Source organism: Triticum urartu, chromosome 3A (assembly GCF_056163025.1).
Source record: "Triticum urartu cultivar PI428250 chromosome 3A, HENAU_Tu73, whole genome shotgun sequence".
Classification (NCBI taxonomy): Eukaryota; Viridiplantae; Streptophyta; class Magnoliopsida; order Poales; family Poaceae; genus Triticum; species Triticum urartu.
Genome location: NC_141875.1, coordinates 525162284 through 525178966, shown reverse-complemented (window position 1 = coordinate 525178966; position 16683 = coordinate 525162284). Strand labels below are relative to the sequence as shown.

At 42.7% G+C, this 16683-nt stretch overlaps 1 protein-coding gene across 1 annotated transcript; it reads left to right on the top strand.

Moving 5' to 3' along the window:
* The first annotated feature begins 3192 nt into the window (after positions 1-3192).
* Positions 3193-5272, top strand: LOC125548627 (CBL-interacting protein kinase 30-like). Its single transcript, XM_048712193.2, has 2 exons — positions 3193-3881; positions 3981-5272. The coding sequence occupies exons 1-2, from the start codon at positions 3315-3317 to the stop codon at positions 4845-4847; spliced, it is 1434 nt and encodes a 477-aa protein (XP_048568150.1). The 5' UTR covers positions 3193-3314; the 3' UTR covers positions 4848-5272.
* Positions 5273-16683: the final 11411 nt, after the last annotated feature.

Sequence of the window (16683 nt, the reverse complement as noted above, 5' to 3'; positions counted from 1 at the left end):
CCCCGGACCTGCAGGTTGTCTTGTCGGGGGGGGGGGGGGGGGGCTCGGAGATGCCGCCGGATACCAATGTGACCAACAATCTACCTGCATCAACAAGCAACGGCTCCCAGCTCGCTGCGTCAATGGTTGTGTTCTCCCTAGCGTCACACGGTGACGAGAGGAGTGGATTGGGATCCGACCGATGCGGCCTCCATCGCGCTGCCAGCACAACATCCATCTTAGGAGGGTGAAGGTCTACTATAGCCGGGGGCACGATAGCCGTTGCGTTCTCCAAAAGTGCGGCAGCCGGGCGTGGTCTCGGGGGACAAGGTCTATGGAGGGCCACAACCACATCCCGCATCCCCTCTCTCCCTGCTCCATGACAACAATGAAAAATGAGAATAAGGCCGCGAATGAGGTGATGGGAGGGTGAACTATAACCAGCATGTTCGCACCATAGAGCGATTTGCATTCGCTGATATGGCAATGGGTCATGCTATAGGATTCGTGCGCCTCATCTGACGGGCAGCACGGGGGCTACTTGAATTGAAGTGAGTTGAATAACATTGTTATAACTTATTAGCCCCTTTGTATTTTAGTCATGAACATAAATTTGACTAGTGAAATATGAGATATACTCCCTCTGTAATAAATGTCATGGTTTTAGTTCATAGTGTCATGGTCTCAATTCATATCTATATCTATACCTTATATACCTTCTATATCTATACCTACTAATAAAGCAAGATGCCTTTCTCAGATTTTTTCATCCGTTCACCGTCGAAATTTATTTTTCTATCCGAGGTGGTACTAAATTTTTGTGCATCCGTCGGTTTTTTTAGCAATCCAGAATTTCGTATTTGCCCCGCACACGCTATGGCCCAGCGAAGCCAGCCCATTTATTTGCCTGCCCGTGTAGCTGCGAAAATCCTACTTCTCGCCATGTGCGGTAGATAGTCAGAGTTCTACAGGGCGCCCAAGTCTGGGCCGGTCCGTTTTTTTCATCAAATTTATTTTTATTTTTAACTTATTTAGTAACTAAATATTTTCAAAAAGTTCATAATTTGAATTATTATCTATTTTTCGAAAAATATTCGAATTACAATATTGTCCTCCCATTTCCCCCTTTTCAAAAATGTTTGGAACATTAATTTATTTTCTCATTTCAATTTTTTAAATTCAGAAATATTCCAAATGTTTTTTTGATTTAAAAAACATGTATTTTAGAAAATATTTGAAATTTGAAAAATATTCTTGTTTTAGTAAAATGTTTAGAGATTCAAAATAATGTCTGCGTTTAAAAACACATTTTATAAAATTGTTCTGAATGTTCAAAACATGTTCCGTTTTCAAAAGTCGGTCACAAATTAAAAAATTGTTTGGATTTTGATACAAGATTCATGTCTTCAAACAATGATATTATTTCAACTCTTGTTCATGTTTTTTTTCCAAAATGGACGAAATATTAAACACATTGTTTCAAAAAAATGACCATTCATATTTTTAAAAATGTTTTAAAAAAAGTTCTGAATCCGACGTTTCACTATGTTCTTAAATATTTACGCTGGCCATGGTTAGCAGTAGGCGTTTGTTGCCGTGGCTAGCGGCACGTGGTCGAGTCTGTAAGGTCATGTGTTCGATCGTTTAGCACGTCGTTTTTTTGGATTATTACTGGCGCCTTGGAAACACAGGTTATTTCGGTGCCTGCCAATGGGCTGGCCCAGACGCGAACCGTTGTACGTCTCACGCGCTATTTGACACAACTAGCGTCATATTGTAGCTCCGCGCAGTTGCCCTACGAAAGGAAAAAACATATGTATAGATTTGTTTGGTCCATTCCACACGCTTCCCAATTTTTTTGGTTACCCCTCGGGTGAGTCAAAGTGGACCTACCACGCATTTCTTTTTCTGTCGGATGAACAAGCAACAAAAAATAAAGGGCGCGAGGGGATTGAACTATGGGCCTTGCCTATTGTGCCAGTGGAGAAAACCAACTCAGTTAGCTTGCAATTATGATAAGAACAGTCCCATCTTGGAACTTATACTAAATCACACCAGTTTTTATATATCCCTAAGTTGTCTAGAAACAAGGAGATTGTGTGAGAATAAAGAAGCTGTCTCGAGAATTATGAGCAGAACGAGGGACTCCATAAATTATTGCTGGAGGTAACTTGCACGTGCAAATAAAAGACAATATGTTGGTTGGCTATATGGAAAAAATTGTAGACACATGCTAATAAGAGAGAATATACTGGTTTTGCTCTAATTAATAAAATTTATGGGCACATGAGTGCAAAAATAGTTGAAGAGAATAAACCTGATAATGAAGGGACATTCATGCCTGGTTATGCGCTAATTATGCTAATGAAACATTGAAACATAATTTATGTGCTGCAATTAGTAATCCATCCGGTTACATCATTGTCGGAAAAATTGGTCGAAGCAACCATGCCACGAAGGTCACCGCGCAACAACCAAATAAGAACACAACCACAACTCCGAAACAGAGGTGGGCCCAGAGGAAAAAAAGGGTACCAGTTGGGTGGTTGCCGCCACACCGACCAACCCCACCACTATCAAGATCTCGCGGGCCAAACATGACCCGTGAGAAGACCGCAGCTCCTGGCTTTGTCGCCCACCGCCGTGGAGACCGTTTTGAATAAACACATTAATTATCTCTCCCGCTGCTTGTTGTAAAAAAAATTATCTTCCCGTTGCAACGCACGAGCATATGTGCTAGTCTAAACTAAAACGATAACATTTATTTAGGAACGGATGGAGTATTTAGCAAAAAATTGCACCCTTAGAAACTTCTTTCGAATACAAATTCAATAGTATAACGTTTTTGACATATAAATTATATTTTGGTAACAAAATCTACCGTTAAAGGCTGACCCAAAACATGAAGGAGGCGTTTAGCTTTGCAAGCATCATTTTTTCTTCTCACTCTCTTGCTCCTCCACATTAGCTACACCTCTAAACTAGGTCAACCGCGCAACTGCGCGCTCCGAGCCAAACCGCAAGTATCACAATTATATATGTGCCTTAAAGTAGGCGTGTTTACATTATTTAGATTTAGTTGATAAACTAAGAACTTCTAAAATTAGCTAAAGGTGTTCCTCATTTGGTTCGCCTCCACCATCACTGGCCAATAATCACCTATCTGTTTGCAGCCACAGATCCCGTCAGAAGATGCATATCAAACCCCAGCTACTCTTTCCGATGATCCTCCATCGTCTTGAGCGCTACGCAGGTGTGGAGTCTCCGTCCGGCCGTTTGCCCAGCCGGACCCTCGCTGATGATCACTTGAAACAACACTCTTTCTCCCCATCGCCATGGCCATGGAGAAGAACCAAGATTCCAAAGTGATCATGGGCCGGTACAAGCTGGGCCGTCTTCTAGGCCGCGGCACCTTCGCCAAGGTTTACAAGGCCCATAACATCTCCACCGGCGAGGTCGTGGCCATCAAGGTGTTCGACAAGGAAGCCGTGCGCCGGTCCGGCACGGTGGACCAGGTGAGGCGCGAGGTGGACGTGATGAGGCGGCTGCACCACCCAAACGTCGTCCGCCTCCACGAGGTGATGGCCACGCGCTCCAGGATCTACTTCGTCATGGAGTACGCGAGCGGCGGCGAGCTCTTCGCTCGCCTCGCCGAGAGCACGCGCTTCCCGGAGCCGGTCGCTCGCCGCTACTTTCAGCAGCTGATCACGGCCGTCGAGTTCTGCCATAGCCGTGGCGTGTACCACCGTGACCTCAAGCCCGAGAACCTCCTCCTTGACGCGCACGGCAACCTTAAGGTCTCCGACTTCGGGCTCAGCGCGCTCGCGGACGGCGCCTCCCGCCATCGCGGTGACGCCCTCTTGCACACGACGTGCGGCACGCCGGCGTACGTCGCTCCCGAGGTTGAGAATATGTTCCACACGCACGCACGTGTTAACTAGCTTGTCCGTTTTCTCTTTGCGTCATTGACGATGCCCAGCCCAATGTGTGCATGTACGTAGGTGATCCTGAAGCGTGGCTATGACGGCGCAAAGGCGGACATCTGGTCGTGCGGCGTGATCCTCTTTGTGCTCCTGGCAGGCCGCCTCCCTTTCCACGACACCAACCTCGTGCTCCTGTACAAGCGGATCGCACGGAGCGACTACCAGTGCCCCGCATGGTTCTCCATCGACGCGCGCAAGCTCCTTGCCCGGCTGCTCGACCCGAACCCCAATACCCGGATCACCATCACCAAGCTCATGGCCCGGACCTGGTTCCAGAAAGACTCCTGCCCCCTCAGCGACAAGCCCCTCGACACAAGCGAAACGGCGGTGTTCCTCGGCCAGGAAGCCGGGGGACATCACGACGACGACCAACCGGAGGGTGCCACCCGGAAGAGGAAGAGATCCAAGGTGACCGCGTCGTCGCCAACCATCAACGTGAGGCCATCGAGCATGAACGCCTTCGACATCATCTCGCGGTCGAGCGTGCTGGACCTGGCCAAGATGTTCGACGCGGAGCACAAGACGTCGGAGGCCCGGTTCTCCAGCAAGGAGACCACGACGGTGATCGTGTCCAAGCTGGGGAAGATCGCGGAGGCGGGGAGGTTCAGCTTTAAGCTGAACAAGGAGAAGGGGAGAGTGGAGCTGGAGGGGAGCCAGGACGGCCGGAAAAGGGCGCTGGCCCTGGAGGCGGAGATCTTCGAGGTGGCGCCGTCGGTGCACGTGGTGGAGATGAGGAAGACGGGCGGCGACTCGCTGGAGTTCCAGGACTTCTACAAGCAGGAGCTCAAGCCGTCGCTGGGCGATATCGTGTGGGCGTGGCAGGGAGGTGACTCGCCGCCACCAACGCTCACGACGGCGGTGCCTAGGTCAAACACGAATTCCTGAGTTCATTCACCAACCGCTTGGCATTTCATGCGTGGGACGAGGATCCTTTGCTTCCGCCGTGACCCTCTTGTGTAACTGATCTGGCCTCTGCCTTGATCGGACGATCGCCACGCCTCTGTCGGGGTTTTCGAAAACGTGAATCGGTACAGAACCGGAGCGTGCTTGCTGTTCTGCACTACTATAGGAACTACGGAGAAACTATTTGAAAAAAAGCGTGGTTAGGTCTCGGTCGGCTCAGATTTAACCAAATCTCAATCAAACGATGTAGTATATAAAAACAAGAAAAAAGCTAAAAAAATAATTGCATGGATCTTGACACAAGATCAAACAAATATAGCATCGCCTGAAATATAATAAGTCTCGGACTTAGCAAAACTGAAAAGAAAAGAGAATCAGCTAAGCTACGGCTGCCTAATTTTTTTTAGATATTCCTTGTGAGCTGTCGGATCGCTCATCTTCCTCCCAGAGAGCAACGGATTATGTCTGGGACTGAGCTAGCTTGAGCAATGAATTTTCATGATTTTTTATACTTTGTAAGAAGGAATCACAACTTCAAAAGGGGTGTTGTTATTAGGGCTAGGGCTATAGCCATAGTTGCCCTATGCATGTCTTCACATTGCCCATATTGTTATTCTTCCCCGAACGCGACCTAAACAATTTTTACTCTTCTCCACCCACCTTCGGCCCAATCTTCTGTTGCCATCACCCGCGTCCGGGGCACACGTGCATCACGGTCCGCCCTACTCCCCCCATGGCCATTACCAGCCATCCCTCTATACCTGCCACGATATGTGTCGCCGTCAACCTCCCCGCACCCCCCGCACACAAACAATCGAACCTCTGATTCGGCTCCACATGCGATGCCTGTGCCGTGTCATAGCTGGCTCCATCTAGTTGCCGGCTCAACCCCGCACCTTGCTCTCACTCATCGTAGCATTCATGTCTCGGTCTCTGGGCTACACACAAGAATATTTTTGAGTGCTCGTTCAAGAACTATGATCTTTGGCTCTAGAAAGTGACGCGGAAAAAAGAAATGTGCCACTCAAAACCGATTCAGTCATTGAAAGAAACAACACTTACTAATCTCGACGAGCACTCGAAATGGACGACGACGTGGTGCTGAGCGAGCGCCAGCAAGGCCCATAGATGTCGACGAGGCCTTGGCCAGGAGGTACCTGAAGCCATCACCGATGCGACAACAACCTGAAAGATGGAGGGGATCGGAGGTGACTAGTTCGAATTGGCGTGCGGGCTCACCCGTGAAAAATTGCCGCCCGAAGAGATTTAGAGGGATTATCAGAGCGGCGGCAAGACGACTAAGGGGGCAACTCGATATAGCGGGGCAGCAAGGCATGTCGCAACAACCACAACGACGACCATCGCGTACCGCTGCTAAGATTCTGGAGAGAACAATGGCGGCCACGGCCTGCTGCACATGCCGCAACAACTGCTATGCAACAAGCATAGGCAGAACCGGGGCTACTTGCCGCACTTCTGCGAAGCAGGTGCCCGAGATGGCTATCGCTCCCCACTGCCTCTGCAATGCAACACCAAGAGGTAGGCCGGAGGCGGGTGCCACTCCTCGTTGGTGCTGCAACGCAACATAAAGATGGAATTGCTAGAGGCGGGCGTCGCTTGTCGCCTGTGCTGCAACGCATTAGGAAGAAGAAGGCCGTTGCTCGACATCAGCGCTGCAACACAACATGAAGAGGGGGCCCAGAGGTGGAGCGACACCCCGTCAATGATGCAACGCAGCACAGAGGGAAGGCACAGTTATTTGAGGGTGCCGCTGCTCGCCGTCGGTGCTGCAACACAACGGACAAGGAAGACAGGGCCGCGACACAAGAGGGAGCCACCTGGTGCTAGGATGTAACTTCGACGACTTGGTATTGTTGGTGTTGTGATGCAGCACGCCAGACGTTGCGAGCATGTGTCGCTACGACGGCTTGCCGGCGATGATGCAACACAACAGACAAGGAAGGCGGGGGCACGACGTGCTGCTTCTTGAGCTTGCGTTGGTTTTTCCCTTGAAGAGGAAAGGGTGATGCAACAAAGTAGATATAAGTATTTCCCTCAGTTAAGAACCAAGATATCAATCCAGTAGGAGATACAAGAAAGTCCCCAATATATGCACCTACACAAACAATCAAACACTTGCACCCAACACGATAAAGGGGTTGTAATCCCTTCACGGTCACTTGCAAAGGTGAGATCTGATAGAGATAGATATAAAAGATTACTAAAATGTAAAATTAAATAAAAGTAAACAAATTGCAGCAAGATATTTTTGGTATTTTTGATTTATAGATATGAAAATACAAGATGGAAAGTAGACCCGGGGGTCATAGGTTTCACTAGAGGCTTCTCTCTTGAAGGCAAATACTACGATGGGTGAACAAATTACTGTTGAGCAATTGATAAAAAAACGCAAAGTTATGACGATATCTAAGGCAATGATTATGCATATAGGCATCACGCCCGTGTCAAGTAGACCGAAACGATTCTGCATCTACTACTATTACTCCACACATCGACCGCTATCCATCATGCATCTAGAGTATTAAGTTCATAAGAACGTAGTAACACCTTAAGTAAGATGACATGATGTAGAGGGATAAACTCAAGCAATATGATGAAAACCCCATCTTTTTACCCTTGATGACAACAATACAAATACGTGCCTCGCTACCCCTACTTTGTCACTGGGTGAGGACACCGCAAGATTGAACCCAAAACTAAGCCAAACAAAACCGATAATTCGAAGAGAAATACAAAGATATCAAATCATGCATATAAGAATTCAGAGAAAATTCAAATAATATTCATAGATAATCTGATCATAAATCCACAATTCATCGGATCTCGACAAACACACCGCAAAAGAAGATTACATCAGATAGATCTCCAAGAACATCGAGGAGAACATGGTATCGAGGATCAAAGAGAGAGAAGAAGCCATCTAGCTACATGCTATGGACTCGTAGGTCTGTGGTAAACTACTCACGCTTCATCGGAATGGCAATAGAGTTGATGTGGAAGCCCTCCGTGATCGAAGCCCCCTCCGGCAGGGTGCCGGAAAAGGTCCTAAGATGGGATCTCACGGGTACAGAAGGTTACGGCGGCGGAAAAGTATTTTGATGGACGCTTCTGGTCGTTTGGGAATATTTGGGAATTTATAGGCCAAGAATTAGGGTTAGAGGACTTCCGAGGGGCCCACAAGCCAGGGGCCTCCCCTCCTAGGGCGTGCCCTGGAGGCTTGTGGCCTCCCCGGGACTCCACTGATTTCATCTCCAAGTCCTACGTGTGTCTTTTGGTCCAAGAAAAATCATCGTAAATTTTTATTCCGTTTGAACTCAGTTTGATATTCCTTTTCTATAGAAGTCAAAAACAAGGAAAAAACAGAAACTGGCACTAGGCTCTGGGTTAATAAGTCAGTGCCAAAAATAATATAAAATAGCATATTAATGCATATAAAACATTCAAAAAATATAATATAATAGCATGGAACAATTAAAAACTATAGATATGTTGAAGACGTATCAAGCATCCCCAAGCTTAATTCCTGCTCGTCCTCGAGTAGGTAATGATAAAAACAGAATTTTTGATGTGGAATGCTACCTAACATATTTATCCATGTAATTTTCTTCATTGTGGCATGAATATTCAGATCCATAAGGTTCAAAATAAAAGTTTAATATTGACATAAAAACAATAATACTTCAACCATACTAATAAAATAATCGTGTCTTCTCAAAATAACATGACCAAAGAAAGTTATCCCTACAAAATCATATAGTCTGGCTATGCTCCATCTTCATCACACAAAGTATTAAATCATGCACAACCCCGATGACAAGCCAATCAATTGTTTCATACTTTTGATGTTCTCAAACTTTTTCAACTTTCACGCAATACATGAGCGTGAGCCATGGATATAACACTATGGGTGGAATAGAATATGGTGGTTGTGGAGAAGACAAAAAGAAGGAGATAGTCTCACATCAACTAGGCGTATCAATGAGCTATGCAGATGCCCAACAATAGATATCAATGTGAGTGAGTAGGGATTGCCATACAATAGATGCACTAGAGCTATAAGTTTATGAAAGCTCAAAAGGAAACTAAGTGGGTGTGCATCCAACTCGCTTGCTCACGAAGACCTAGGGAAATTTGAGGAAGCACATCATTGGAATATACAAGCCAAATTCTATAATGAAAAATTCCCACTAGTATATGAAAGTGACAACATAGGGGACTCTCTATCATGAAGATCATGGTGCTACTTTGAAGCAGAAGTGTGAAAAAAGGATAGTAGCATTGCCCCTTCTCTCTTTTCTCTCAATTTTTTGGTGGGCTTCTTTGGCCTCTTTAATTTTTTTGTGGGATTCTTTGGCCTCTTTTATTTTTTGTAAAGTCCGGAGACTCATCCCAACTTGTGAGGGAATCATAGCTTCCTTCATCTTTTTCTTGCATGGGACAATGCTCTAATAATGATGATCATCACACTTTTATTCACTTACAACTCAAAAATTACAATTCGATACCTAGAACAAAATATGACTCTATATGAATGCCTCCGGCGGTGTACTGGGATGTGCAATGATCTAGCGTAGCAAATGACACCAAAAAAGTACAAGCCATGAAAACATCATGCTAGCTATCTTATGATCGTGCAAAGCAATTTGACAATGATGGTGCGTGTCATAATAAACAGAACGGTGAAAGTTGTATGGCAATATAACTTGGAATGGTTATGGAAATGCCATAATAGGTATGTATGGTGGATGTTTTGAGGAAGGGTAAATGGTGGGTTTAATGTGCCGGCGAAAGTTGGGCGGTACTAGAGAGGCTAGCAATGGTGGAAGGGTGAGAGTGTGTATAATCCATGGACTCAACATTAGTCATAAAGAACTCACATACTTATTGCAAAAATTCATTAGTTATCAAAAGAAAGTAATAGACACATGCTCCTAGGGGGATAGATTGGTAGGAAAAGACCATCGCTCGTCCCCGACCGCCACTCATAAGGAAGACAATCGATAAATAAATCATGCTCCGACTTCATCACATAACTGTTCACCATACGTGCATGCTACGGGAATCACAAACTTTAACACAAGTGTTTCTACCAATCCACAATTACTCACTAGCATGACTCTAATATCACCATCTTTATATCTCAAAACAATCATACGGAATCAAACTTCTCATAGTATTCAATGCACTTTATATGAAAGTTTTTATTATATCCCTCATAAGTGAAGCATGGGAGTTTAACAATTTCTGTAAAATAAAACTACCGCCATGCTCTAAAAAGATATAAGTGAAGCACTAAATAAAAATTACCTATCTCAAAAGGTATAAGTGAAGCACATAGAGTATTGTAATATATCACGATTCATGCGTGTCCCTATCAAAAAGGTGTGTACAACAAGGATGATTGTGGCAAAACTAAAAAGGAAAGACTCATATCATACAAAACGCTCCAAGCAAAACACATATCATGTGGTGAAGAAAAATATAGCCTCAAGTAAATTTACCAATAGACGAAGACGAAAGAGGGGATCCCCAAGCTTAGGCTATTGCTACTCCTTATTCCATAGTCCATCAAATCTTTACCCAAAACTTGAAAACTTCACAACACAAAACTCAACAGAAAACTCATGAGATCCATTAGTATAAGAAAATAAATCACCACTTTTGGTACTGTTGTGAACTCATTCATTATTTATATTGGTGTAATATATACTGTATTCCAACTTCTCCATGGTTCATATGCCCCAATACTACCCATAGATTCATTAAATAAGCAAACAACACATAGAAAACAGAATCTGTCAAAAACAGAACAGTCTGTAGCAATCTGGAAACTTCCAATACTTCTGTAACTCCAACAATTCTGAAAAATTAGAACAACATAGGCAGATTGTATATCAATCTTGTTCAAAAAGAATCAGTATTTTATCATGCTTCTGTCAAAAATGGAAATTATTTTACTAGGCACAAAAGTTTCTATTTTTCAGCAAGATCAAATCAACTATCACCATAAGCCATCCTAAAGGTCTTACTTGGCACAAACACTAATTAAAACACTAAAACACATCTAACCAGAGGCAAGATAATAAATTTATCTAAAAATAGGAAATAAAAATATCGGGTTGTCTCCCAAGAAGGGCTTTTCTTTAAAGCCTTTTAGCTAGGCATTGAGATTTCGATGATGCTCACATGAAAGACAAGAATTGAAGCACAAAGAGAGCATTATAAAACTCATGAGAAACTCATCTAAGTCTAACATACTTCCTATGCATAGGCATTCTATAAGCAAAAAAATTATCAAGGCGAGCAAAAACTAGCATATGCATGGAAGAAGAGTGAAACTTTAACAATCTAAGCATTAAGAGAGATAATTCAGTAACATAAAGATTTCTACAACCATATTTTCCTCTCTCGTAATAATTGCATGTAGGATCATATTCAAACTCAACAATATAGCTATCACATAACATATTCTCTACATAATCCATATTCGTGCAAAGTTGACACTTCTCCAAAATAGTGGGGTTATCATCAAATAAAGTCATGACCTTTCCAAACCCACCTTTATCAAAAAAATCATAAGATTGAACATTATCCAAATATGTGGGATCTAAAGTTGACACTCTTCCAAACCCACTTTCAACATTATTGCAAACATTATTATCAATCTCATATTCATAATGGGGCTTAATTTTTTTTGAAGATCACAAGAAGAATCGCCCCAATCATGATCATTGCAACAAGTAGTAGACAGAGCAAAATTAGCATCCCCAAGCTTAGGGTTTTGTATATCATTACAACAATTGAAATTAATGGAATTTATAATAACATCAGTGCAATCATGCTTTTCGTTCAAGGCACTGTCGTGAATCACTTTATAATTTTCTTCTTTCAACACTTCATCGCAATTTTCAGATTCACAAATTTCAAGCAAAACCTCATAAAGATAATCTAGTGCACTCAATTCACTAGCAATTGGTTCATCATAATTGGATCTTTTAAAAATATTAGAAAGTGGATGTGGATCCATAAATCTCTTTGCTCCTAAATTTGAATAAACACAATTATGCCAAGTAAATGAGCAAACAAACCAAGTAAGACATAAAGGCAAACGGAAAGAAGGCGAATAAAAAGGAAAATATTTTTGTATTTTTCAGAAAATATTTTAGAAGTGGGGAGAGGAAATGTAACATCCCAAAATTCTAAATTTTGGAATGTTATATTAAATAAATAGTTTTTATTGATTGTTTGATTGTGGTGTGGTTGCTTGTGTGAAACTGAGTGAAATTTGAAACTTTTCGAAAGTTGAATGAGAGGAAATAAAAGGACTTTCCCAAACTTTCATTTTGCATTTATGATCTCCATGGATTCATATTCATTCCATCACAAAACCCTAGAGTGAAGATGATATGTCATCTTCCATTTAATTAAAATGAAAAGGGTTTTTGAAAATATTTGAATTTCATTTGGAAATATTTCAAATTCGGAAACTTTATCCAACTCAATGAGTTTCAGGAGAGAAGATAAAATTACTTCTTCAAATACTAAGAAAAGAGAGTTGGAAGTTTCAAAGAATCAAATTTGAAAGTCCCTTTGAAGTTATTTTAAAACCCACTTTCAATTTGGAGTTGTTTGGTTTTTATTCAAGTTATTTTTCTCCAAAAATAAAATAATTGGAAAATAGGGTAAAATGATTCCCTACATTAGAAAAGTGGAGAAAAATGAGCTTGAAATAATTTTGGTATTTTAAAATATTTTTATTTTGTTTTTAAATGAACCAGTAGCACTATTTGCTTTATTAAATTTTTTGTGGAATTTATTTGCTGCTGAAAATATGTTCATGTTTTAGGAAATCTTTTTCTAAAAAGTTTGATATATAATATGCCAATTTTTTTTATTTTCATTAATCAGTTTTCCTTTCTATTTCTATTAAAAAAATATACATGCAGGCCATACTTATTTGTCGCCCACATGTGTAGCGTAGTGGCAGCGGGCGCCCCATCTTTTTTTCCTACATGGGCCAGGCCCAGGCAGCCATTTTTTCTTCCCATTTTTTTCTTTTTTCCGCTTTGGTCAAATAAAAAAAACCGCAGCGGTGGTGTGTGCGCGTGGTCGGCCGAACCTTTTGGCCCATGATGCACCTCTTCTCTCTTTTCTATTTTTCGTCTACGTTTAGTCCCACATTGCCTAGCCTTTGACCCCTAAGCCTCTCTTCACCTATAAATATAGACCCATAGAGCCTCCAAAAATCATCCGATTTGGATTAAATCAATATTTTGGTTTGACTAAATTCACTAAAGAAAAATATATTTTTTTCTCTCCGGCGAGACTTCTGGAAGTTGTCTCCTCTCTCTGAAGTCGTCTTTTCTGTACCTTATAAAGATATCTTTCTTCGTATTTTTTATATACTCCCGTAGCTTATTATTGAAGGAAATATGCCCTAGAGGCAATAATAAAGTTGTTATTTATATTTCCTTATATCATGATAAATGTTTATTATTCATGCTAGAATTGTATTAACCGGAAACTTAGTACATATGTGAATACATAGACAAACAGAGTGTCCCTGGTATGCCTCTACTTGACTAGCTCGTTAATCAAAGATGGTTAAGTTTCCTAGCCATAGACATGTGTTGTCATTTGATGAACGGGATCACATCATTAGAGAATGATGTGATGGATAAGACCCATCCGTTAGCTTAGCACTATGATTGTTTAGTTTATTGCTATTGCTTTCTTCATGACTTATACATGTTCCTCAGACTATGAGATTATGCAACTCCCGAATACCGGAGGAACACCTTGTGTGCTATCAAATGTCACAACGTAACTGGGTGATTATAAAGATGCTCTACAGGTGTCTCCGATGGTGTTTGTTGAGTTGGCATAGATCAAGATTAGGATTTGTCACTCTGTGTATCAGAGAGGTATCTTTGGGCCCTCTCGGTAATGCACATCAGTATGAGCCTTGCAAGCAATGTGACCAATGAGTTGCGGGATGATGCATTACGGAACGAGTAAAGAGACTTGCCGGTAACGAGATTGAACTAGGTATGATGATACCGACGATCAAATCTCGGGCAAGTAACATACCGATGACAAAGGGAATGACGTATGTTGTTATGCGGTTTGACCGATAAAGATCTTCATAGAATATGTAGGAGCCAATATGAGCATCCAGGTTCCGCTATTGGTTATTGACCAGAGATGTGTCTCGGTCATGTCTACATAGTTCTCGAACCCGTAGGGTCCGCACGCTTAACGTTCGATGATGATTTGCATTATGAGTTATGTGATTTGATGAACCGAAGCTTGTTCGGAGTCCCAGATGAGATCACGAACATGACGAGGTGTCTCTAAATGGTCGAGAGGTAAAGATTCATATATTGGAAGGTTGCATTTGGACATCGGAATGGTTCCGAGTGGTTCGGGCATTTTTCCAGAGTACCGGGAGGTTACCGGAACCCCCGTGAGAAGTTATGGGCCTTATGGGCTATAAGAGGGAAGCACACCAGCCCACAAGGGGCTAGTGCGCCCCCCTTGGTTAGGAGGCTGATTAGGACTAGGAGAAGGGGGCCAGCCCCCCTTTCCTTCTCCTTCTCCCTTTCCCCTTTCGTACTCCGTGTGGGAGGTGGAATCCTACTAGGACTAGGGAGTCCTAATAGGACTCCACAACTTGGCGCCCCCTAGGGCCGGCTGCCTCTCCCTCTCCCTCCTTTATATACGGAGGCAGGGGGCACCCCAAAGACATAGAAGTTGATCTTTAGTCGTGTGCGGTGCCCCCTCCACAGTTTTCCACCTCGGTCATATTGTCGTAACGCTTAGGCGAAGCCCTGCGTCGGTAACTTCATCATCACCGTCAACACGCCATCATGCTGACGCAACTCACCCTCGGCCTCAGCTGGATCAAGAGTACGAGGGACGTCACCGAGCTGAACGTGTGCAGATCGCGGAGGTGCCGTGCGTTCGGCACATGATCGGTCGGATCGCGAAGACGTCCGACTACATCAACCGTGTTACTAAATGCTTCTGCTTTCGGTCTACGAGGGTACGTAGACACACTCTCCCCTCTCGTTGCTATGCATCTCCTAGATAGATCTTGCGTGATCGTAGGGAAAAAAAATTAAATACTGCATTCCCCAATAATTATTTCTAGACTAGTACGATAGAATAATTAGATTATCATTTAGTCTCTGTATTTACACTTTAGGCGTAGAAATCTTTTAGCAATAGCTCTTTTTCTTCCGTAAAACAGCTTGGTCTTGATTTTTCAAATAGCCATAACTTTTTACTCGTTCATTCAAATTAGATAAAACCAACGCCTACATTTTTGTCTTGATTCCGCCTATCTAGTGAACTTATCAAATAAACTTTTTGCAACTTCCAAATTTCGAAATTTGTTCAGATTCATATTCAAACTTCTTTTGATCATATCTTTTTATTCGTAACTCCGTTTCCGATGAACCCAACTGCTTCGGATTCGTATTGAAGTAAACTTTCCGTTCGCATAGTTAGTGTCATCTTTCCAACATATAATTTTGATCATAGTCAAATTACTCCGCTAGTCCACAAAGAGTTATCACACAACATTCTAAGCAGATTCAATGCTATGTTGAATTACTTGTATCTTTTGATCCGTTATTTCCAATCTAGTAATTCTTCTTCCTACATGTTCCTATTGACTTCCTACATCCAGTAGCATCATTAGTTTCAACTTTGGAACCTTTCAAACTATTTGAACCTTCATTTGATCATATCTTGTAAACGGTAGCGCATTTTCAACTGATTCCTTATTGCAATTGAATCCCTAGACGTAATCTATCATCTTGAGCCATCACCACACTTTTTCACCGAAATTAGGATCTGACCTTGCAAAATAATTTGATTTAGTTCTTTTGGAGTTCTTGCAATCTTCCTTTGCATGTTCTTTTGGGTCTTTGAGTGATTGCTTATGTGTGGATAAAATCGCTTGCTTACGATAGAATGATCGGAGTGTGACAAGTAGAAATATCTGGAATTATGAGTGCGAGAATCTTCATCAACAGTACAAGGCAAGTTCACACATTGATCATACTCTTCCTATACCCATTTTTACTTGCATTAGATACACCCCTCAAATATTTGCATGAGTAGGATTTGGGAACATGTGGTTATGCTATGTCGTTGATGAGGTAGGAACCTATTACCTTTGATCACCCCGGGATTATACGCTATGCTCTTATTGCTTAGCCATGCTCATAGACGTGGATTGGTATGTGAGAATCATGCAAGTTGTGAGAGATAATAACTAAGGGAAACTTTAAGGTGGCAACATTAACACACATCTGGGTGGAATGGTTGGGGCACCCTGGAGAACCCAGTGGCTTGCCCGGGCACCTGGAGAACCCAGTGCTTGCCCAAGGGGATCCCGGAGAACCAGTGTGATTACCCTATGGAATGCCACCCAGGCTCAAAGGGATCATAAGATTATTCATGCTACAAACTTCCGTGTGCAGCCACAAGCCATTATGGGCTCTGGCATAGTTGAGTAAGTTGTGGGAATCCTTTCCATGATGGGCTAGCAGATGTAGGGGAATTGTAGGTGTACCGGCCTATCTATTGGTTAAGGTGACCTCTTCGGAAAGACTGTGTCTCGGTCATCCGTTTCTCAAACATCATGCAATGCAAGAAATACAACGGAGGAGATCGAGTCTTGTGGGGAAAAGTGCGCAAACCTCTGTAGAGTGTACAAACTAATCATGATTAGCCGTGTCTCCGGTTATGGACATTTTGAGTATCTGGTATTTGAATTATGGGTTGA